This window comes from Macaca mulatta, chromosome 3 (assembly GCF_049350105.2).
Source record: "Macaca mulatta isolate MMU2019108-1 chromosome 3, T2T-MMU8v2.0, whole genome shotgun sequence".
In the NCBI taxonomy this organism is placed as follows: domain Eukaryota; kingdom Metazoa; phylum Chordata; class Mammalia; order Primates; family Cercopithecidae; genus Macaca; species Macaca mulatta.
The window spans coordinates 49,684,488-49,707,569 of record NC_133408.1 but is presented as its reverse complement, the minus strand read 5'-3'; the positions used below and the strand labels follow the sequence as shown (position 1 = coordinate 49,707,569).

The window sequence follows — 23,082 nt, the reverse complement described above, 5'->3', positions numbered from 1 at the left end:
CCAGCTAGTTGTCTTGTTTTGTTTTGATTTTCAGTGGAGATAGAGTCTTGCTATGTTGCCCAGGCTGGTCTCAAACTCCTGGGCTCAAAAGCGATCCGCCTGCCTCAGCCTCCCAAAGCGCTGGGAATAATGGGCATGAGCCCCTCCGCCCAGCTGCCCCATGTGTTTCTGCAGGGCTGCGCCCCAGGAGCCACCGCCTGCAGGGTAAAGTCTGCTTACCTGTGTTTGGGGTGGCAGTTTCCGCATCCGTCAGCACACTTACCTCAGCAGACCTCGACCTCCCTGGGCTCAGATGATTCTCCCACCTCAGCCTCCCCAGTAGCTGGGACTACAGGCACACACCACCAAGCCCGGGTAATTCTTGTATTTTTGTAGAGACAGGGTCTCGCGATGTTGCCCAGGCTGGTCTCGAACTCCTTGGCTCAAGCGATCTGCCCACCTCAGCCTCCCAAAGTGTTGGGATTACAGGTGTGAGCTATAGGTTGTCAGGTTCTACATGGGTTTCGGCTCCTGTCTGGGCCTTGCCCTCCTGGGCCCCACCAGGGCTCTGCAGCACCTGAGGCAAAAAGTCTTGGGCCAGGCGAGGTGGCTCATGCCTATAATCCCAGGACTTAGGGAGGCTGAGGCAGGAGGATCACTTGAGGTCAGGAGTTCAAGACCAGCCTGACCAACATGGCAAAACCCCGTCTCTACTAAAAATACAAAAATTAGCCAGGCGTGATGGTGGGTGCCTATAATCCTAGGTACTCAGGAGGCTGAGGCAGGAGAATCACTTGAGCCCGGGAGGCGGAGGTTACAGTGAGCCGAGATCGCACCATTGCACTCCACCCTGGACAACAGAGTGAGACTCTATCTGGAAAAAAAAAAAAAAAAGTCTGTGTCGATGATCTGCTGGGTGTGGAGTGGGTTCCTCCATGCCAGTGATTTGTGTCCTGCCCTTGACAGGGGTGGGGCATGTTTTCCCTTTAAGGAAATGGCAGCCTCCACCGGAAGTGCAGTCTGTCTCGAGGCTGGTGGGCTTGCTGGCCCGGGGCTTGGTACTGAGGCCACTGCTCAGCCCAAGGGGCAGCCTGGCCTCTTAGGGTTGGCAGAACCAAGGCACTGCCCCAAACGCTTTCCATGGAGTGGTGCCAGTTGCTTGGCACACCTGATTCCTAGCAGCCTCTAGGGTGAAGTGCCAGAGTTAAAAATAATAACAAGGCCTGGTGCGGTGGCTCATGCCTGTAATCCAGCACTTTGGGAGGCGGAGGCCAGCAGATCACTTGAGGCCAGGAGTTTGAAACCAGCCTGGCCAATGTGGTGAAACCCAGTCTCTACTAAAAATACCAAAAAAAAAAAAAAAAGAAAAAAAAAAAGAGGCTGGGTGCAGCGGTTCACACCTATAACCCCAGCACTTTGGGAGGCTGAGGCAGGCAGTCACCTGAGGTCAGGAGTTCGAGACCAGCCTGGCCAACATGGAGAAACCCCATCTCTACTAAAAATACAAAAATAAGCCAGGTGTGTTGGTGCATGCCTGTAGTCCCAGCTACTCAAGAGGCTGAGGCAGGAGAATCGTTTGAACCTGGGAGGCAGAGGTTGCAGTAAGCTGAGATCGTGCCACTGCCCTCCAGCCTGGGCAACAAGAGTGAAACTCCATCTCAAAAAACAACAACAATTAACTGGGCATGGTGGTGGTACATGCCTATAGTCCCAGCTTTTCAGGAGGCTGAGGCAGGAGAATTGCTTGAACCCAGGAAGTGGAGGTTGCAGCAAGCTGAGATCATGCCACTGTACTCCAACCTGGGCGATAGAGAGAGACTGTCTCGAAAAAACAAAACAAAACAAAACAAATTCTTTCCTAGAAGGGGGCCTCTACCTCAGTGGGCGACAAAATACAGAACGGGCCAGGCATAGTGGCTCACACCTGTAATCCCAGCACTTTGGAAGGCCAAGGCAGGAGGATCGCTTGAGGCCAGAAGTTCAAGACCACACTGAGCAACATAGCAAGATCCCATCTCTACAAAAAACATTAGCTGGGCATGGTGGTGTGTGCACCTGTAGTCCCAGCTACTTGGGAGGCTGAGGTGGGAGGATTGCTTGTGCCCAGAAGCTGGAGCCTGCAGAGAGCTATGATTGTACCACTGCATTTTGGCTCTGGCCTGGGCAATAGAGCCAGACCGTCTCTAAAATAAACCTATATTTTTAAAAACAGACCGGGCGCAGTGGCTCACACCTCTAATCCCAGCACTTTGGGAGGCCGAGGTGGGCAGATCACAAGGTCAGGAGTTCGAGACCAGCCTGGCCAACATGGTGAAACCCCGTCTCTACTAAAAATACAAAAATTAGCCAAGCATGGTGGTGTGTGCCTGTAATCCCAGCTACTTGGGAGGCTGAGGCACAAGATCGTTTGAACCCAGAGGGAGGAGGCTGCAGTGAGCCAAGATCATGCCACCGCATTCCAGCTTGGGTGACAGAGCCACTCTGAATAAAAAAAAAAAAAAGCTGTCTGGTGCTTCCTCAGCAGTGCCACCAGCCCACAGGAGGGACCCACCTGTTCCTGCTGCCCCACAGTGACCTGGGGCTGGAGAATGTCCCCAGGCGACCAGTGCTCCAGTGGCTCCTCTCCTGAAGGGACTGGGGGGACCTCCAAGCTGACCCTGTCCAGGTGGGCTCTGTTGTCACTCAGCCACCCTCTGGGGCTGCCCCTTCCTTTGTTTCTGGAAAGAGAGGGACCTGTCTGGGAGGGGAAGCGGCAGGCAGAGGCACCCTGTGCTCTCGGGGTCCCAGCTGGCTGGAGCCCCATGGCGGCGTGTCTGGACCTGAGCACCCTGCCTCCATTCTACAGATGTCCACGCCCCCTTCCCGGGGCAGCCTGGGAGGACACTGGCCAGTGACCAGTGACAGGAGGCCAGATGGCGCTACAGGAGAAGGTTTTTATGCCATGATGGGGGTCCCCCAGTCAGCAGATGCCAGGGGAGGGCCAGGGGCTGCAGTTTATCCCCTCTGCCCACAGCGTCCCCCCAAGAACAGAAAGACTTTGAATAGCGTCACTGGTTTATTCAGTTTCATCCAGGGCAACTGTTTTAAAAACCCGCACACAGGACAGTGGATGTGTCTGCTGCATGCATAGATCATCAGCACGAGGCGGGTAAGGGCTGCAGCTGAGTCCGGATCCACTCAGGCTTACGTGGTCCGGTCCTCAGCAAACCCTCCTAGAAGACGCGAAAACACATTCTGCCTTCCAAGTTTCTAAACCAGAAACACCTGTGTTTTGAAACAGGTGGTCAGGTACTAAACGGAGAGGGTGTCCCACGTGGGAGGGGCCTTGGCATGTCTAGGCACCGGGAAGACTGTGCTCCAAATTAGGACGGGCCCCGGCTGGCTCCAGGGCAAACTGAGGCAGAGGCCCCAGTTCTTTTTTTTTTTTTTTTTTTTTTTTAAACAGAGTCTCTGGCCGGGCGCGGTGGCTCAAGCCTGTAATCCCAGCACTTTGGGAGGCTGAGACGGGCGGATCACGAGGTCAGGAGATTGAGACCATCCTGGCTAACACGGTGAAACCCCATCTCTACAAAAAAAATACAAAAAAACTAGCCATGCGAAGTGGCGGGCGCCTGTAGTCCCAGCTACTCGGGAGGCTGAGGCAGGAGAATGGCGTAAACCCGGGAGGTGGAGCTTGCAGTGAGCTGAGATCTGGCCACTGCACTCCAGCCTGGGCGACAGAGAGAGATTCCGTCTCAAAAAAAAAAACAAAAAAACAACAGAGTCTTGTTCTTTACCCAGGCTGGAGTGCAGTGGCGTGATTTTGGCTCACTGCATCCTCTGCCTCCCGGGCTCAAGTGATTCTCCTGCTTCTGCCTCCTGGGTAGCTGGGATTACAGGGGTGTGTCACCACGCCCGGCTAATTTTTGTATTTTTAGTAGAGATGGGGTTTCACCACGTGGGCCAGGCTGGTCTCGAACTCCTGATCTCAGGCGATCCGCCCGCCTCTGTCTCCCAAAGTGCTGTGATTACAGATGTAGCCACCACGCCCGGCCTGGAGGCCTCTGTTCTTAAACACTGTTCAAAGACAGGCTAAACCTCCAGAAACTGAATTTCTAGGCTGCAATGGCGTTCCCCATCGCCCATGCTGCCCCTCAAGGTGTTTCTGCAGCTCCGACAACAGCTCACCCTCCGTCTCCCCACAGGCTCTGGGGTGACCCTGAGGTTTCCTCTCCCAGCCACCATGGCCCTACCCATGGTCACTGCTATTCCCACAGCAATGGTTTGCCTCATTCCTCGAAACTAGAAAGTCTGGAGCTGGGAGAACAAGAACTCTAGGAGAAAGAGAACAGGAAATTCCAACACCGTCATCCTCCTAATCAGAGAGCTAGACTTGAATGTGGCTCCGTCCCCACCCACGTGCCACCATCATTGGGCACTTAATACCTGCCTGGATGCTGCCAGGTCAAGAACTCTGCCTGGGGACCAGGTACACTAACTGGCCCCCAGATGGCACTGGAGATGCGTTCCATAGTCTGGGGAGTGTGGCACTGCGTGGGCAGGGGCACAGATGCTGCAGGAAGGTGGGAGGCAGGAGAAGGCCCAGGAGGGCCCCTCCCAAAAGGCTCAGGCCAGGGTAAGAGGCTGCCGCCTCTCCCAGCCACGAGGAGCCATTCATTTAGAAGAGCCAGCCTGTCTTGACCCAAAGTCACTCCTTGGAGGGACACTGACATGCTGACATTCTTTTCTTTTTCTTTCTTTCTTTTTTTTTCAGAGACAGGGTTTCACTCTGTCGCCCAGGCTGGAGTACAGTGGCACGATCTTGGCTCACCACAACCTCTGCCTCCTGGGTTCAAATGATTCTCCTGCCTCAGCCTCCCAAGTAGCTGGGATTACAGGTGAGCACCACCATGCCCAGCTAATTTTTTGTATTGTTAGTAGGGACAGAGTTTCACCATGTTGGCCAGGCTGGTCTCAAACTCCTGACCTCAAGTGATCCACCCACCTCGGTTTCCCAAAGTGCTGAGATTACAGGCGTGAGCCACCGTGCCCGGCCAGTAGCGCAATCATAGTTCGCTACAGCCTCTACTTCCCCAGCTCAAGCAATCCTCCTGCCTCAGCCTCCCAAGTAGCTGGAACTACAGGCATGCACTACCACGCCCAGCTAATTTATTTTTATTTAATTTATTTATTATTTTTTGAGACAGAGTTTTGCTCTGTCGCCCAGGCTGGAGTGCAGTGGCACGATCTCGGCTCACTGCAACCTCTGCCTCCTGGATTCAAGCAATTCTCTTGCCTCAGCCTGCCAAGTAGCTGGGATTACAGGTACCCACCACCATACCCGGCTAATTTTTTGTATTTTTACTAGAGATGGTTTCACCATGTTGTTGCCGAGGCTGGTCTTAAACTCCTGATCTCAAGTGATCTGCCCACCTCGGCCTCCCAAAGTGCTAAGATTACAGGCATGAGCCATTGCACCTGGCCTGGCTAATTTAAAATGATTTTTTTAGAGATGGGGTCTTGCTATGTTGCCCAGGCTGGTCTCGCACCCCTAGGCCCACGTGATCTTCCCTCCTCGGCCTTCCAAAGTGGTGGGATGACAGGCGTGCTCCGCCTTGCCTGGCCAACACCGACATTCTTTAGCAAAGCAAACACATTAAACCATAAGAGGTGTTTCTACAGGCTGCAGGAAAGTACGGACGTGCTGGAGGGCAAGGGTCGCAGACAGATGTCTGCAGGGGACACAAAGGATGAGCCCCTCAGAAGACACAGGGCTCTTCTCCGGCCCCCAAGGATGCCACAACTTTCTCGTGGGGACCCTCGGCGTGACTCCCCAAGGGCCCCTCAGCACGGGGAATTGCGTGTCAGGGTCTCTGTTCTCTGCTGCAGCCACATTTCCAGAGACCCCAACCAGGCCACCCAGAATTCCATGGCACAGCCAACCCGGACCCCGGAGAGAGCGTAAGCTTTTACAAGAGATGTGATCAGAGCACGAAGAAGCCCAGTGACTATTTTTTTTTTTTTTTTTTTTTTTTGTAGATGAAGTTTCGCTCTTGTTGCCCAGGCTGTAGTGCAATGGCATGATCTCGGCTCACTGCAACCTCTGCCTCCTGGGTTCAAGTGATTCTCCTCCTGCCTCAGCCTCCTGAGTAGCTGGGACTACAGACCCGCCACCACACCCGGTTAATTTTTTTTTTTTGGAGATGGAGTCTCGCTCTGTCGCCCAAGCTGGAGTGCAGTGGCGTGATCTCAGCTCACTGCAAGCTCCGCCTCCCAGGTTCACGCCATTCTCCTGCCTCAGCCTCCCAAGTAGCTGGGACTACAGGCGCCCGCCACCACGCCCGGCTAATTTTTTGTATTTTTTATAGAAACGGGGTTTCACCATGTTGGCTAGGCTGGTCTCGAACTCCTGACCTCAAGTGATCCGCCCGCCTTGGCCTCCCAAAGTGCTGGGATTACAGGCGTTAGCCATCGCGCCCGGCCTAATTTTTGTATTTTTAGTAGAGGTGGGGTTTCACCATGTTGGCCAGGCTGATCCGGAACTCCTGACCTCAGGTGATCCACCCACCTTGGCCTCCCAAAGTGCTGGGATTACAGGCATGAGCCACTGCGCCTGGCCCCAGTGACTATGAGAACAAAAGACAAGGCATGGCTGGCATTCCAGGTTACAGCTGGAGAAGAGGGGAAAGGTGGTTGGTTGTACAAGCAGCTCAGGGAAGCTGGTGCTGCGGCGTGCGTACACGGCCCAAGAGTGTGGCTTTGGGTCTACCAGATGCCCTTAGGGAAAAGGCCAGAACCCGCACTGCACAGCGCAGTCACCGTGTGTGGTGGGACCCAGTGTCGGCTGAGAGGCCTGGAGGGGTCTTGCTTCCCTTGTAGTCACTCGGTGTCATAACAAGGAGGGCACTCATTTGGCCTGGGCCAACCCCTGGCCCCACTATCCACAGGCCAGGCCAGGCCAATGGCCTTGCCTAGACAGGAAGTCCCCCAGGATGTCCGCTCGCTGCCTGGGGCCACAGGAAGCTGCACAGGCTCCGGGGCCTGAGCCAAAGCCTCTGCCTCGGGCTGCCACAGCCCAGGGGAGTGGCTGAGTCAGCCTCAGAGGCCATTCTGTGGCTGACAGCTGGAGGCCGCTGGCTGTGGGGGAAGGATCCTTTCCCCACCCTGGTGGCCCCACTGAGTCCGTGTGGCCAGGGCTCTCTCTGGCTGAGAAAAGAGAATTTGAGCCTAGCATACTATGCAGCAGCCCTCAAATAATTCAACTTCCTCATGCGGGTGTCTCGTAGATGCCTGTGAACATGTCTCCTCCGGCTCAGCCAGGCCGCGCCCCCGATGGAAACATCCCCGGGGGCCTGACACCACTGCCGAGGGCTGCAGCACCCCCCGCACTTGCTGGGCTGACGTGTGTCCTGGCTCCTGTCTTCCCCTGAAGCCAGGCCACCCAGCTTCCTCCAGGGCCAGGCAGGGAAGCACCAAGCCCTGCCGTGCACCTGCACCCACTCAAATGCCGCAGCCCTCGTGTCATCACTGTCACACGGGCCACTCAGCATCCACGAAGCCCACCACGGGTCTCTGGGGCAATCGTTCTCTGAAAGCAAAAGCCTGCCCTGGCTCTCCCAGGCCCACCAGCCACGCATGCTGGGTCTGAGCACCCACTGGGTGCTGCTTGGAGGCCCTCCTGGCCCAGGACTGATGGGCAGATCCCACTGTAGCCTCTTCACTGTGTCCCCGACCCAGGAAACCCTGAGGCCAAGGAACCAGCCTGGTTTTGCCCCCAATACTCTTAGCAACACAGTCCCTCGTTGAACCAGATGGTTCCATCTCAGGAGAAGTCATCCAGTGCTTATGGTATTAAGACAAGAGGAAAACTTTGGTCTTGAACTACCCGGCAGCCTTGCAAAATGTCTGCATCTGACAAATCCCCGCCTCTGCGGGCTCCCGGGCACAGGGCCGCCCCCAGCCCCGGCCCTCAGCCCCTCACACGACCTGCAGGCTGCGCTCATGCCCGTCCAGCTGGACCTTGAGCTTGTGGAGCTCCTCGATCTCGCGGTTGTGGCGCTCCGTTTTGTGGCGCACCAGAGAGCGGTAGAAGTGGATGGTGAAGACCACGAAGATGAGGCCCACGGGCACCATGATGATGGTGGACACCAGCGCGGCCTGCCAGCCCGTGTGGCTCCCGGGGCCGGGCGGGGGGCCAGGCTGGCGCCGGGCGTCCACAGGGAGGAACTTGATCCAGCAGAGCAGCACCACCTCGGCCAAGAAGAGCAGGATGCCTAGCACGGTGGAGAAGCCCCAGGCCAGCTCGATGTAGGGGTGCATGCGCTCATGCGGAGACTCGCTGATGGAGTTCAGGTTGTGGATGTTGCTCACGGCCTCCACGTTGGGCAGGATGCAGGTGCTGATGAGGAGGGCGAACAGGTGCACGGCCACCAGCACCGTGGTGCAGGCGCTGAAGGCAATCAGCAGCGGCCGAGGGTACTGGTACTGCGTCTCCAGCTGCACCTCCACCATGGCCACCTGTGGGGACAGCAGACAGGTGGTGCTGGGTGTGGGGAGGGCAAGGCGTGGCCCCACCAGGGCCACCTGCCAGGCAGAGCAGGGGCTGGGCCAGGTTCGGGGGACAGGGTAGCCATGGGCTCTCCTGCTGGCGGGACTCACCCATGTTCTGGGCCCTTGAAGACCAGCGGGCAACCTCCTCACTGATCAAATGTTTCACATTTTCCTTTGTTCTAATTAGCTAAAGAAGACTGCACTGAGAAAAAAAATCTCAACAGTACAGAAGAGGCCAGTGTGGTGGCTCATGCCTGTAATCCCAGCACTTTGGGAGGCCGAGGCGGGTGGATCACTCGAGGCTAGGAGTTGGAGACCAGCCTGGTCAACATGGTGAACCCCCGTCTCTACTAAAAATACAAAAAGTAGCTGGGCGTGGTGGCAGGCACCTGTAATCCCAGCTACTCGGGAAGCTGAGGCAGAAGAATCGCTTGAACCTGGGAGGCGGAGGTTGCAGTGAGCCAAGATCGTGCCACTGCACTCTAGCCTGGGCGACAAAATGAGACTCTGTCTCAAAACAAAACAAGCCACAAAAGTTTAAAAAAGAAAGGAAAAAGAAAGAAAGAGAGAGAGGAAGGAAGGAAGGAAGGGGAGGAGGGAGGGAGGGAAAAACTGGCCGAGTACAATGGTTCATGCCTGTAATACCAGTGGTTTGGAAGGTTGAGGCAGGAGGATCACTTGAGGCCAGGAATTCCAGGCTGCTGTGAGCCCCGATCACACCACTGCACTCCAGCCTGGGGGACAGAGGGAGACCCTGTCTCTACAAAAAATATACAACATTAGCTAGGCTTGGTGGCGCATGCCTGTAGTCCCAGCTACTGGGGAGACTGAGGTGGGAGGATCGCTTGAATCCAGGAGATCCAGGCTGCAATGAGCTATGATCACACCATTGCACTTCAGCCCATGTGACAGAGCGAGACCTCGTCTCTACAAAAAAAGGAAACTGACCTTTCAAAGTTAAAAATTGGCCAGGCACGATGACTCATGCCTATACTCCTTCCTTTGGGAGGCAGAGGCAGGAGGATCGCTTGAACCCAGGAGTTTGAGACTAGCCTGGGCAACATAGTGAGAGCCCATCTTGACAAAAAAAAAACCCTGACCTTTTAAAATATAACAACTGAAACTGCCGACAGTCCCCAGACTCAGAGCTGAACACCTGGATGGCCTCAGACAGACCACGTGGTGCCTCCTCAGCAGAGGCCAAAAGCCCAGCGAGAGCCAGCACCTCGAAAGCCCAGGAAAAGTGATGCAAGTGAGGCCGAGGGTGAGGAGGGAAAGGAGGCATGGCTGGGTCTCCTGAGGAAGCAAAATCATCAATCACAGTCAGAGGTTACAGCAGGTATGGTCTAAAACGGACAAACTAAGGAATCGCAGGCTCTGCTTGGTGTCTTGAAATGTGAGGTCAGCCAGGCGCGGTGGCTCATGCCTGTAATCCCAGCACTTTGGGAGGGCGAGGCGAGTGGATCACTTGAGGTCAGGAGTTGGAGACCAGCCTGGCCCACACGGTGAAATCCTGTCTCTACTAAAAATACAAAAAATTAGCTGGTCCTGGTGGCGGGCGCCTGTAATCCCAGCTACTCGGGAGGCTAAGGCAGGAGAATCGCTTGAACCCAGGAAGCAGAGGTTGCAGTGAGCGGAGATCATGCCACTGTACTCCAGCCTAGGCGACAGAGCAGGACTCTGTTTCAAAAAAAAAAAAAGAAGAAAGAAGCCAGGGGAAGATTCTTCTACCCACTGTGTTTCCCTCCTAGACCTAAGCCATCCCTGTTTAAAAAAAAAAAAAACAAAAAAAACTCAGGCCAGGTGCGGTGGCTCATGCCTGTAATCCTAGCACTTTAGGAAGCCAAGGGGGTACGGATCACTTGAGGTCAGGAGTTTGAGAGCAGCCTGGCCAACATGGCAAAAACTCTCTGTGAAAAATACAAAAATGAACCGGGCATGGTGGCTTGTGCCTGTAATCCCAGCTACTCGGGAGGCTGAGGCAGGAGAATCGCTTGAATCCGGGAGGCAGAGGTTTCAGTGAGCTGAAATCATGCCACTGCACTCCAGCCTGGGTGACAAAGTGAGACCCTGCCACAAAAAAATAAATAAATAAAATAAAATAAAAAATAACTCAGGAGGCTGGGCCCCAGAGTTGGAGGCTGCAGTGACCTATGAATGCACCACTGCACCCCAGCCTGGGCAATAGAGCGATATCCTGTCTGGGAACGAATAAAGTAAAAAATAAAATAAAATAATATATATGAAGATTTCATAATGTCCTTTAGCAACTGCCACCTCTTAGTGGTGATGGAACGCTTCCTAGATAAAAGAAGATATGGCCGGGCGCGGTGGCTCACGCCTGTAATCCCAGCCCTTTGGGAAGCTGAGGTGGGCAGATCACTTGAGGTTAGGAGCTCGAGACCAGCCTGACCAACGTGGCAAAACCCCATCTCTACTAAAAATACAAAAATTAGCTGAGCATGGTGGTGGACACCTGTAGTCCCAGCTACTCGGGAGGTTGAGGCAGGAGAATCTCTTGAACCCGGGAGGCGAAGGTTGCAGTGAGCCAGATTGCACCACTGCACTCCAGCCTGGGCGACAGAGTGAGACTATATTTCAAAAAAAAAAAAAAAAAAAAAAAGACGACATGGCAGTCCTAGTAGACCAGAGCTGAACAGCAACTCACCAATAATACGGCTGGGGCTATTGTGAAACGCATCCAAAAACCAGTAGCCACAGAACATGGGCTGAGGGATGGTTTTTCTCAGTGTGGCCCTGGCTTGGCTATGGTCACCTCAAAGGATATGGCCCAAGTGACAAATATTACAAACCACAGAGGCCTCCAAGACAGGAAATAAAGACGATTACGAGGTAGCGGGCAGAGCTCACAAAAAGTGGTTTTGTTCCGCCTTAAGAGGAGAAAAGGGACTGAGTGAGCGGCCTCACACCTGTGATCCCAGCACTTTGGAAGGCTAAGGCGGGAGATCACTTAAAACCAGGAGTTCAAGACCAGCCTGGGCAACAAAGCGAGACCCCATCTCTATTAAAAAAAAAAAAAAAGAAGAAGAAGAAAAGAGAAGGAAAGTTTTTACTGTGTTTATGCAGAATTATTTTTAATTTAAATTACATTTTTTGTCTGTTTGTTTGTTTTGAGACGGAGTCTCGCTCTGTCGCCCAGGCTGGAGTGCAGCGGCCGGATCTCAGTTCACTGCAAGCTCCGCCTCCCGGGTTTACGCCATTCTCCTGCCTCAGCCTCCCGAGTAGCTGGGACTACAGGCGCCCGCCACCCCGCCCGGCTAGTTTTTTGTATTTTTTTAGTAGAGACGGGGTTTCATCATGTTCGCCAGGATGGTCTCGATCTCCTCACCTCATGATCCGCCCGTCTCGGCCTCCCAAAGTGCTGAGATTACAGGCTTGAGCCACCGCACCCAGCCTTTTTTTTTTTTTAAGTGAGACAGAGTCTCGCTCTGTTGCCCAGGCTGGAGTGCAATGGCGCTATCTCGGCTTACTACCTCTGCTTCCTGGGTTCAAGCGATTCTCCTTCCTCAGTCTCCCCAATAGCCCACTATGGCTGACTAATTTTTTTTTTTTTTAAGATGGAGTCTTGCTCTGTTGCCCAGGGTGGAGTGCGGTGGCATGATCTCGGCTCACTCCAACCTCCCCTTCCCAGGTTCAAGTGATCCTCCCGCTTCAGCCTCCTGAGAAGCTGGGGTTACAGGTGCCAGCCACCACACCTGGCTTTTTTTTTTTTTTTTTGAGATGGAGTTTTGCTCTGCCACCGAGGCTGGAGTGCAGTACAGCGATCTCAGCTCACTGCAACCTTCGCCTCCCGGGTTCAAGTGATTCTCGTGCCTCAGCCTCCCGAGTAGGTGGGACTACAGGCGTGTGCCACCACACATGGCTAATTTTTTGTTTTTTTAGTAGAGACGGGGTTTCACCGTGTTAGCCAGGGTGGTCTCCATCTCTTGACCTCGCGATCTGCCCGCCTCAGTCTCCCAAAATGCTCGGATTACAGGTGTGAACCACTGCGCCTGGCCTAAGTTCTGTATTTTCAGTAGAGACAGTGTTTCACCAGGTCAGCCAGGATGGTCTCCAACTCATGACCTCAGGTGATCTGCTCACCTCGGTCTCCCAAAATGCTGGGATTACAGGCATAAGCCATGGTGCCCGGCCCTCCTTTTCATATTTTTAGTAGAGACTGGGTTTCCCCATGTTGGCCAGGCGATCTGGAACTCCTGACCTCAAGTGATCGGCCAGCCTCAGTCTCCCAAAGTGCTGGGATTACAGTGAACCACCGTGCCTGGCCTATGTAGAGGTTTTATGAGGGGGGCCTCGGATCACTGGTTCTCCGTGTTGGGGGAAGAATATGCATCAAGAAATAAGCTTCAGGTTAGGCACAAGCACGCGTTGCTAGACAAAGGAACAGCTTTGCAATTCTAATGAGGGAAGACACACTATAAAGGCGAACTCTTCCTAGCAATCTGTACCTTTGCCTGTTCCCAGGGCCCTGCCCCGACTCAGCTAGTTTCTGATGATTTGTACTTGTCACTTATTTTTCCCAAGCTGCCCTGCAGTCTGAAGAATGATCTGACCTAATGACGCTATGCTAATCTAATCAAGCAGGTGCACTGCGGCTCCCCCCGGGTCTCAGCTCCACGCCAGACGGTTCATGTGCTTCCCACTGCAGCTGGTGCTCTGTATCTCTGAGTTCCACATCTGCAGATTCAACCCACCGCGGGTCAAAAATACTTGGGGGAAAAAACAAAATGAAACAACAATATTTTCCCCTTGGCATAAGGTGAAGAAAAAAATAACAAACAAACATACAAAACCTAGCCTGGGCAACACAGCAAGACCCACCTCTTTTTTTTTTTTTTTTTTTTTTTGAGATGCAGTCTTGCTCTGTCGCCCAGGCTGGAGTGCAGTGGCGCCATCTCAGCTCAGTGCAGCCTCCCATCCCGGGTTCAAGCAATTCTCCGTCTCAGCCTCCAGAGTAGCCAGGATTACGGGCACCTGCTACCACGTCCGTCTAATTTTTGTATTTTTTTTTTTATTTTTTTTTTTGAGACAGAGTGTCACTCTGTCGCCCAGGCTGGAGTGCGGTGGCTGGATCTCAGCTCACTGCAAGCTCCGCCTCCCGGGTTCACGCCATTCTCTTGCCTCAGCCTCCGGAATAGCTGGGACTACAGGCGCCCGCCACCTCACCCGGCTAGTTTTTTGTTTTTTGTTTTTTGTTTTTTTTTTGAGACGGAGTCTCGCTGTGTCTCCCAGGCTGGAGTGCAGTGGCGTGATCTCGGCTCACTGCAAGCTCCGCCTCCCGGGTTCACGCCATTCTCCTGCCTCAGCCTCCCAAGTAGCTGAGACTACAGGCGCCCGCCACCACGCCCGGCTAGTTTTTTGTATTTTTAGTAGAGACGGGGTTTCACCATGTTAGCCAGGATAGTCTCGATCTCCTGACCTCGTGATCCACCCGCCTCGGCCTCCCAAAGTGCTGGGATTACAGGCTTGAGCCACCGCGCCCGGCCTTGTATTTTTTTTAGTAGAGACGGGGTTTCACCATCTTGGCCAGGCTGGTCTTGAACACCTGACCTCGTGATCCGCCCGTCTTGGCCTCGCAAAGTGCTGGGATTACAGGCGTGAGCCACGGAACCCAGCCTCCACCTCTTCTTTTTTTGAGATGGAGTCTCGCTCTGTCACCCAAGCTGGAGTGCGGTGGCGCCATCTTGGCTCACTGCAACCTCCACCTCCCAGGTTCAAGTGATCTTCCTGCCTCAGCCTCTTGAGTAGCTGGGATTACAGGCACGTGCCACCAAGCCCGGCTAATTTTTGTATGTTTAGTAGAGACAGGGTGCCACCATGTTGGCTAGGCTGGTCTCGAACTCCTGACTTGAGGTGATCTGCCCGCCTCAGCCTCCCAAAGCGCTGGGATTACAGGCATGAGCCACCGCGCCCAGTCAGCTTTTTCTTTTAAATTGTATCATCAGTCTAACAATTGAGCCTCTGGCCTATAGAAAAACAATAGAGGCCGCGTGTGGTGGCTCACACCTGTAATACCAGCACTTCGGGAGGCCGAGGTGGGTGGATCACCTGAGGTTAGGAATTCAAGACCAGCCTGGCCAACATGGTGAAACCCCATCTCTACTAAGAATACAAAAATTAGCCGGGTGTGGTGACGTGTGCTTGTAGTCCCAGCTACTTGGGAGGCTGAGGCAGGAGAATCACTTGAATTCAGGAGGCGGAGGTTGCAGTGAGCCCAATTCACACCACTGCACTCCAGCCTGGGTGACAGAGCAAGACTCCATCTCAAAACAAAAACAAACAAAAAGAAAAACAATAATTGTTTTCACATAAGGAAACAGGCTGGACAAGGTGTAATGCTAGCACTTTGGGAGGCCGAGGTGAGAAAATCACCTGAGAGTTCAAGACTGCAGTGAGCCATGATTGCACCCCTGCACTCCAGCCTAGGCAACAGAGCAGAGAACTTGTCTCTAAAAAAAAAAAAAAAAAATTAGCCAGGCGTGGTGGCACGTGCCTATAATTCCAGCTACTCAGGAGGCTGAGACAGGCGGATGGCTTGAGCCCAGGAAGTAGAGGCTGCAGTGAGCCATGATCACACCACTGCCTTCTCCAGCCTGGGCAACAGACAGGGACCGTCTCTAAAAACAAAACAACAACAAAAAAATCACTTCCGCCCAATAGGACCTGTAAGCACACTGTTGTGTCCTCACTGTGAGTCCTTAACCTCTGGGACAATTCCCTCCAGGGGTGTGGGTCAGCGGCTTTGGAGTCAACAGGAGATGGGCCCCTTGTCAGAGCCACAGCTTTGTCCGAAACTGACTCTTGTCCTAGGGGATGACTCAGAGGGAAGGCGGCCACCGGGAGCCAGGCCAAAAGCTCTGCTTTGTCACCCTGGAGTTCACATTCCAGGAACTTCTGCATCGCTAACTGGGCTAAACTGATCCAACCCCAATCAATCCCTGGGGCCTGCTCAGAGATCCCTGAGAGCTCCAAACATTTGGGTGGTGCCCGAGACGGGGCAGACGTGGGCACTTTTCTCCAGGAAACCCTGTACCATGCAGCGATTTGATTTGATTTTATCTTTTTAATTAATTAATTAATCTATTTATTTTGAGACAAAATCTCACTCTTGACCAGGTTGGAGTATAGTGGTGTGACCTTGGCTCACTGCATCCTCCGGCCTCCCAGGTTCAAGCAATTCTTTTGTCTCAGTCTCCCGAGTAGCTGGGATTACAGGCGCCTGCCACCATACCCAGCTTGTTTTTTTGTACTTTTAGTAGAGATGGTGTTTCACTGTGTTGGCCAGGCTGGTCTTGAAGTCCTGATCTCAAGTGATCCACCCACCTCGGCCTCCCAAAGTGTTGGGATTACAGGCATGAGCCACTGCGCCCGGCCAAAATAAAGAAATAAATACATTTTATTTTTTCTTTTTGGAGATGGGGTCTCACTCTGACGTCCAGGCTGGAGTGAAGTCATGTGATCATAACGCATTGAGGCCTCGGCCTCCTGGGCTCAAGTGATCCTCCCGCCTCAGCCTCCCAAATACCTGGGGCTATAGGTACGTGCCACCAAGTCTGGATAATTATTTATTTTTGTAAAGACAGGGGTCTTGTCTTGCTGTGTTGCCCAGGCTGGTCTCAAACTCCTGGCCTCAAGCTATTCTCCCACCTTGGCCTCCCAAAGTGCTGGGATTACAGGTGTGAGTCACTGCACCTGAGCTACTATAATTACCCTGCACCAACCTCCCTCCTTGCTAAGCAAGTACATGATGTGAACAGGACAGAGTGGGCTTTCTGAAGATTCTAGGGCTGGGAGCCCCTGGCATACACCCAGCACCCTCACTCACATTGACAGTCGCCCAAGTCCCATCTGGTGGGACTTGGGCGGATGCTTTCCACTGGTCCATCCTGGCTGCCAGAGACTGGAGGGAACGCTTTGGTCCCCGAGGCATCCCGGGACCTCAGTTAGCAAAGCCCGTCTGACCAGCGAGCTCCTCACCTGGCGTGCACACTCACCATGGCGAAGCCGGAGAGGAGGGCGGAGGTCCTGCTGGAGGCCTTCAGCTTGGCCCTGCTTAGGTAGAGCTTCCGCCACGACAGGGCCTGTACTGAGTGGTGGTTGGAGGTGACCAGTTCCAGGTAGCTGCGGCGGACCCAGTCCCGGTAATCCATGCCCTTGTGGCCGGGCTCCGGGCAGGCAGGAGTAGAGGGGTCGACAGGCACGTTGAGCTCAGCGCTCATGGTGGGAGCCAGGCTGAAGGTGGGAGAGAGACATGCTCAGGTATCCTAGGTTACTGCAGCCTGGAAGAGCTAGACTCTAAGCCCATTCAACCTACAGGGGCTGCCCAGGGGTTTAGAAAGTGCCCAGGACCTAAAGTTATGATTGTTTGTTTGTTTGCTTTTGAGACAGTGTCTCGCTCTGTCGCCCAGGCTGCAGTGCAGTGGGGCAATCTCACCTCACTGGAAACTCTGGCTCCCAGGTTCAAGTAATTCTTCTGCTCAGTCTCCCGAGTAGCTGGGATTATAGGTGTGCGCCACCACGCCCAGCTAATTTTTGTATTTTTAATACAGACAGGGTTTCATCATGTTGGCCAGGCTGGTCTTGAACTCCTGACCTCAAGTGATCTGCCTGCCTCAGCCTCCCAAAGTGCTGGGATTACAGGTATGAGCCACTGCGCCCAGCCTCCAGGACCTAAAGTTCTGAAACCTGGATTTGACTCTACTGTGTGATTCTGAGCATGACAGCTGACCTTTCTTAGCTGGCTCTTTCATCTTGAGAATGGGGATATTTCCACCTATAGGACTTTTAATTTATTTTATTTTACATATTTTTTTGAGACAGTCTCGCTGAGTCACCCAGGCTGGAGTGCAGTGGTGCAATCTCTGCTCACTGCAACCTCTGACTCCCAGATTCAAGTGATTCTCCTGCCTCAGCCTCCCAAGTACCTGGGACTACAGGCATCCGCCACCACACCTGGCTAATTTTTGTATTCTTAGTAGAGATGGAGTTTCACCATGTTGGACAAGCTGGTCTCGAACTCCTGACCTCAGGTGATGCAACTGCCTCAGGCTCCCAAGATGATGAGATTACAGGTGTGAGCCACCGTGCCTGGCCTTCAACTTAAATTTTGATCATTACAGTTCACCCTAAGAAAAATACTGGACTTACAAAACTAAAGCCACATCCAGGCTACAAGGCAAACTTTTAGCAAGATGAAAAATGAAATCCACCAACTCACATGACCACATTTTAAGGAGAAACAGACGGCGGAGATGCCTGGACTCATACCTGGTAGACATCTGGTTTGACCAACATGGATTAAACATCAGAAGGACGGATCTGTCAAGATTTGTGAATTTAAACCTAAATCTCCACTAAGTAGGGGATTGGCGGTCGCGTGTGTCCCAAGGAGCTGGGCTGCTCGGCCGCATGCCAGGATCCAGTTCTAATTAATCTGCAGGGCGTGCTTCAAGGGCACAGGCACCTTGTGGTTTACTTGGCATCAGAAAGAGTGACTTTTCCAGCCTGGCCAACATGGTGAAACCCTGTTTCCACTAAAAATACAAAAATTAGCTGGGCGTGGTGGTGGGTGCCTGTAATCCCAGTGACTGGGGAGGCTGAGGCAGAGGCAAGAGAATCGCTTGAACCCAGGAGGTGAGGTTACAGTGAGCCAAGACTGTGCCACTGCACTCCAGCCTGAGTGACAGAGCAGAACTCTGTCTCAAGAAAGGAAAAGGAAGGAGAGGAGAGGAGAGGAGAGGAGAGGAGAGGAGAGGAGAGGAGAGGGGAGGGGAGGGGAGGGGAGGGGAGGGGAGGGGAGGGGAGGGGAGGGGAGGGGAGGGGAGGGGAGGGGAGGGGAGGGGAGGGGAAAGGAAAGGGGAAAGGAAAGGAAAGAGGAAAGGAAAGAGGAAAGGAAAGAAGAAAGGAAAGAGGAAAGGAAAGGAAAGAAGAAAGGAAAGAGGAAAGGAAAGGAAAAAGGAAAAATGAAAGGAAAGGGAAGGAAAGGAAAGGGAAGGAAAAAGGAAAGGAAAGGGAAGGAGGCCGGGCGCGGTGGCTCAAGCCTGTAATCCCAGCACTTTGGGAGGCCGAGACGGGTGGATCATGAGGTCAGGAGATCGAGACCATCCTGGCTAACACGGTGAAACCCCATCTCTACTAAAAAATACAAAAAAAAAAAAACTAGCCGGGTGAGGTGGCGGGTGCCTGTAGTCCCAGCTACTCGGGAGGCTGAGGCAGGAGAATGGCGTGGACCCGGGAGGCGGAGCTTGCAGTGAGCTGAGATCCGGCCACTGCACTCCAGCCTGGGAGATAGAGCGAGACTCCATCTCAAAAAAAAAAAAAAAAGGAAAGGGAAGGAAAAAGGAAAGGAAAGGAAAAAGGAAAGGAAAAAGGAAAGGGAAGGGAAGGAAAGGAAAGGAAAGGGAAGGAAAGGGAAAGGAAGGAAAGGGAAGAGAGTAACTTCTATGTCCAGGCCCACATAGGCCCCATGGAAAGTCTGCTTCAGGCTGTTACACACAGATCCGTGTTCTAGGTCCCAGGGAGTGTGGCTGGGGTGGATGGGTGGAGTGGGGGGGTGCTTAACAGGGTCAGCAGCTGAGGAAATGCCCCAAACTTAGTCCATCCATGCCAGAGTTGAGCCCCCATAATTGAAAATGCCCTAATTTGAAAATTACGCAGGAAGGTGCTGGAGGTGGAAAATCATGTCGCCTTTCCCTTTGTTCTCAACAAGGCTGCAAAGCCACAGCCTTCCCTGGCCAACAGGCCCTCTGGGAACAGTTCTGTGCTATTTCTGCCAGGGGATGCCAATTACCAGGTCATTTATACGAATGCCAACTTGGGCTCTCCGTCCCATCTCCTCATGCACATCCGTAGCCAGCAGCACCGCGTCCAAGCACTTCCATCCCCGGGCGTACCTTCCCTTGGGGAGAATTCAGAGAAACACTGCAATCCATAGGTTAGCTCCACATAATGGAAAATGCTATAATTTGGAAACTGCATTTTTCCTCTTCCCTCACCCCCATAGTTAACAGAATTGAGCGTGCAGGTCTGATGACCCCAGTATACGGAGACTGCAGGGGTGAGACGCTAACCTTTGCTCCCTCCATCCTCCCTCCTCCATCACACAGGTGCTGAGCACACTTGGCACTTAAGGATCCAAGATGAAAGAGGCCAGAATTCATGGCCTCCCAGTAGGGGAGCAAGATAAGGGGATGTGGGTCGGAGCCGTGGTTCAAACCTGTCCTCCCAGCACTTTGGGAGGCTGAGGTGGGCGGATCACTAGAGGTCAGGAGTTTGAGACCAGCCTGGACAACATGGTGGAACCCTGTCTCTACTAAAAATACAAAAATTAACTGGGCGTGGTGGCGGGTGCCTGTAATCCCAGCTACTCAGGAGGCTGAGGCAGGAGAATCACTTGAGCCAGGGAGGTGAAGGTTGCAGTAAGCTGAGATTGCAGCACTGCACTCTAGCCTGGGCCACAAAGCGAGACTCCGTCTCAAAAAATAAAAGAAAATAAAATAAAATTTAAAAAAAGTCAGGCGCAGTGGCACATGCCTGTAATCCCAGCACTTTGGGAGGCTAAGACAGGTGGATCACTAGAAGTCAGGAGTTCAAGACCTGTCTGGCCAATATGGTGAAACCCCATCTCCACTAAAAATACAAAAATTGGCCAGGTGTGGTGGCATGCACTTGTAGTCCCAGCTACTCAGGAGGCTGAGGCAGGAGAATCACTTGAGTCCGGGAGGCAGAGGTTGGAGTGAGCTGAGACTGTACCACGGCACTCCAGCCTGGGTGACAGAGTGAGACTCTGTCTTAAAAAAAGAAAAGAAAAAAAAAAAATAGCCGGGTGTGCTGACAGAGGTTGCAGTGAGGCAAGAGCACACCATTGCACTCCAGCCTGGGCGACAGAGCAAGACTCCATCTCAAAAAAAAAAAAAAAAAAAAAAAAAAAAGAGGTGGGGGCAATCCTCATCCACTGAGCTAAAGGCTTCAGTGGAGGGCAGGGAGCAGAGGACTGGCTGCCTCACACCAAGGCCAGGAAAAGGTGCCTGCAGATAACACCGCGGAGGGGACACAGCAGCCCTTTGCAGGCCAAAGTGCCTCACACCTGTAATCCCAGTGTTTTGTAAGGCCAAGGTGGGAGGATCACTTGAGGACAGGAGCTGGAGACCAGCCTAGGCAACATAGTAAGAAGCTGTCTCTAAAAATAATTTTTTTTTGAGATGGGGTCCTGCTGTGTTGCCAAGGCTGGAGTGCAGTGGCACGATCTCGGCTCCCTGCAAACTCTGCCTCCCAGGCTCAAGCGATCCTCCCTCCTCAACCTCCCAAGTAACTGGGACTACAGGTGTGTGCCACCACACCTGGCTAATTTTTTATTTTCGGTAGAGACAGGGTTTTGCCACGTTGGCCAGGCTGGTCTAGAACTCCTGAGCTCAAGGGATCTGCCCACCTTGGCCTCCCAAAGTGCTAAGATTACAGGCGTGAACCACTGCATGTGGACTCTAAAAAGAATTTCAAAAAAGAGGGACCGTTCCTCAAAGACAAGACGCTGCACGCATGGAAAGATTCTGAGAGACCGGAAGGCCACTCCAGGTGTATGTGTGGGGTGGCTCCCCTTGTCCAGGAGATAAGTAGGGAAGGTAGCTGCCACCTGGGGGGTGGAGGGGGCAGGGAGATGTGGGTGGAAGACACTTGGAGCCTGGGGCTGTGGAATGAGCCAGAGGGTCTGGGCAGCATGACTGGGCGTCCAGCCACGGGAGAATGGAAGGAATCGGTGAGTGGAACGGTCTGGGCACTGCTAGATCATTCTGGTTTGGGACCACAGTTCAACCCAGGGAAATGGCTGGCCAACTGGGAGGAGTGGGAGGCAAGGGAGAGCCTGGTGGCCTCCAGAGGAAGGAAGGGTGAACAAGAGGGATGCTCCATCAGTAGGGGTGGGCTGGGCTCAGGTCTGAGAGTGGAGGTGAAGAGCTCAGGGCAGTGAGGGCTGAGGGTGGCTTCCTAGGAGCTGCCAGCCCTCCCATGCCCCATTGGTGAGGCCCTGCAGATGCCCCCAGAGTGGGTGGGGTTGTGGAGGAAAGGATGTCTGGAGCTAGGTCTTGAGACAGGTCTGCAGGTCTGGAAGGAGCAGCCCAGGAGGGGATTCCTATTCATCCTCTATGTTTCCAGTGCCATCTGTGTGTGCCAGGCCCGGTGGCTTGGGGGGAGGGACAGAGTCTGGGCCCCACACTGGATCCCAGGCAGGGGGTGGGGTGGGGCAGGATGGAGCCCTGCACTTCTGTCAGGTGGCACAGACCCTAGAGGATGCTCAGGGACTGAACCTTGTGGGGTTGCTTTTTTTTTTTTTTTCTTTAACGAGCAGTCAGAGAAAACAGATCTTGTAGAATAACGCGATCCCCTCTCTAAAGATGAGCGATTCTTCCTGCCTGGCCTGTTGGACACATTTCCACAGGGCGGTCTTGGAGTTTGACTTCCTCTAAGCATCTGGGGCACCGGCAATGGCGAGTGTCTGTCTCTCTCCGGCAGGCTCATTGGGAGGGGGCCTCCCAGTGACGCCCCCTTGCATCCCTGTCCCTCCCCCAGGGACACCCCGGTGTCCGGACCCGGCTGCGCCCTCGACCCGGATCCGCTGGGCGCCGCACCCCGCCAGGGATCCCGCGGGGTGGAGGTCACCAACCCCGGATGGGTGGTGACCGCGCCCCGGCAGCCTACAGTCGTCCCCTTCCCCGCCGAGAGTCCCCGGTCCAATTTCGGCGCCCCCAGCCGCAAGGACCCCCGCTCCCGGCGCCAGCCCCCGCCGCCACACTCACCGGAGCTGCCCTCTCCCCGCCCGGCTCAGCTCCCGCTCGGGCTGCGTGGCCGCGTGGCCGCGTGGCCTGTGGCCCAGTGGCCCGGCCGGAGCGCCGAGCGCGGCCCCCTCCCTCCTTCCGCCGGTCGCGCGGGGTCCCCCGGCCCCGCCTCCGCCCCGCCCCCGCGGCCGCCGCAGCCGCTGCCAAGGCAACGGGGAGCCGCCGCCACGTGACCTGCCCGCGGGGGAGCCGCGGCCACGTCACCCGCCGGGCCGGGAGGGGCGGGGCTGGCGGCACCTCCTCGGAGTGGCGGGGTGGGGGTCCCTGTCTTACCTGGAACCACCCCGGGATCGCGCGCTGGAGAGGAGCAGGGGAGGTGGGAAGGCCCTGACCCGCGCGCATCCCTCCTGCCCCAGCTCCCGTCCCCCGCCCCAGCTCTGGGAGTCAAGGCGAGGCCCCCGCCCCATTGGAGATCTGGCTACCCACAGACCACGAGCTGGGCTTTCCCTGCCCCTGGGTCCGGGCGCAAAAGGGAAGCCCCGGGCTTGGCAGGGGGAGCTTCGGGGGGTGCCTAGCATTGGACGCTGGCTGCATGGAGGGGTGGGGAGTGGGGACAGGGCGGGCGGGTGCCAGGTGGGCAGTGGAGGGGAAAAGAAGGTGGGGAGGGGAGAATCTGTCTGGCCACGCCTGAGTTTTCACAGGATTTTTTTTTTTTTTTTTTCTGAGACAGGGTCTGGCTCTGTCACCCAGGCTGGACTGCAGTGGTGCGATCATGGTTCATTGCAGC

General features: G+C 54.4%; 1 protein-coding gene and 1 long non-coding RNA gene across 9 annotated transcripts; one reads left to right on the top strand and one right to left on the bottom strand.

The window, feature by feature from the left end:
- Positions 1–366: 366 nt before the first annotated feature.
- ORAI2 (ORAI calcium release-activated calcium modulator 2) lies at positions 367–22,483 on the bottom strand. Of its 8 annotated transcripts, none has more exons than XR_013414696.1 (5): positions 22,317–22,483; positions 19,319–19,426; positions 16,524–16,761; positions 6,586–8,475; positions 367–2,205 (listed from the first exon to the last, which is right to left on the bottom strand). XR_013414696.1 is itself a non-coding variant. In XM_028845040.2 (4 exons), exons 2-4 carry the CDS (start codon positions 19,324–19,326, stop codon positions 7,936–7,938), a joined length of 786 nt encoding a protein of 261 aa, XP_028700873.1. In that variant the 5' UTR covers positions 19,327–19,449; positions 22,317–22,479; the 3' UTR covers positions 5,964–7,935.
- LOC144339801 (uncharacterized) lies at positions 19,322–22,450 on the top strand. Its single transcript, XR_013415177.1, has 2 exons — positions 19,322–19,697; positions 21,139–22,450. It is a non-coding gene; the product is annotated as an uncharacterized LOC144339801 (long non-coding RNA).
- Positions 22,484–23,082: the final 599 nt, after the last annotated feature.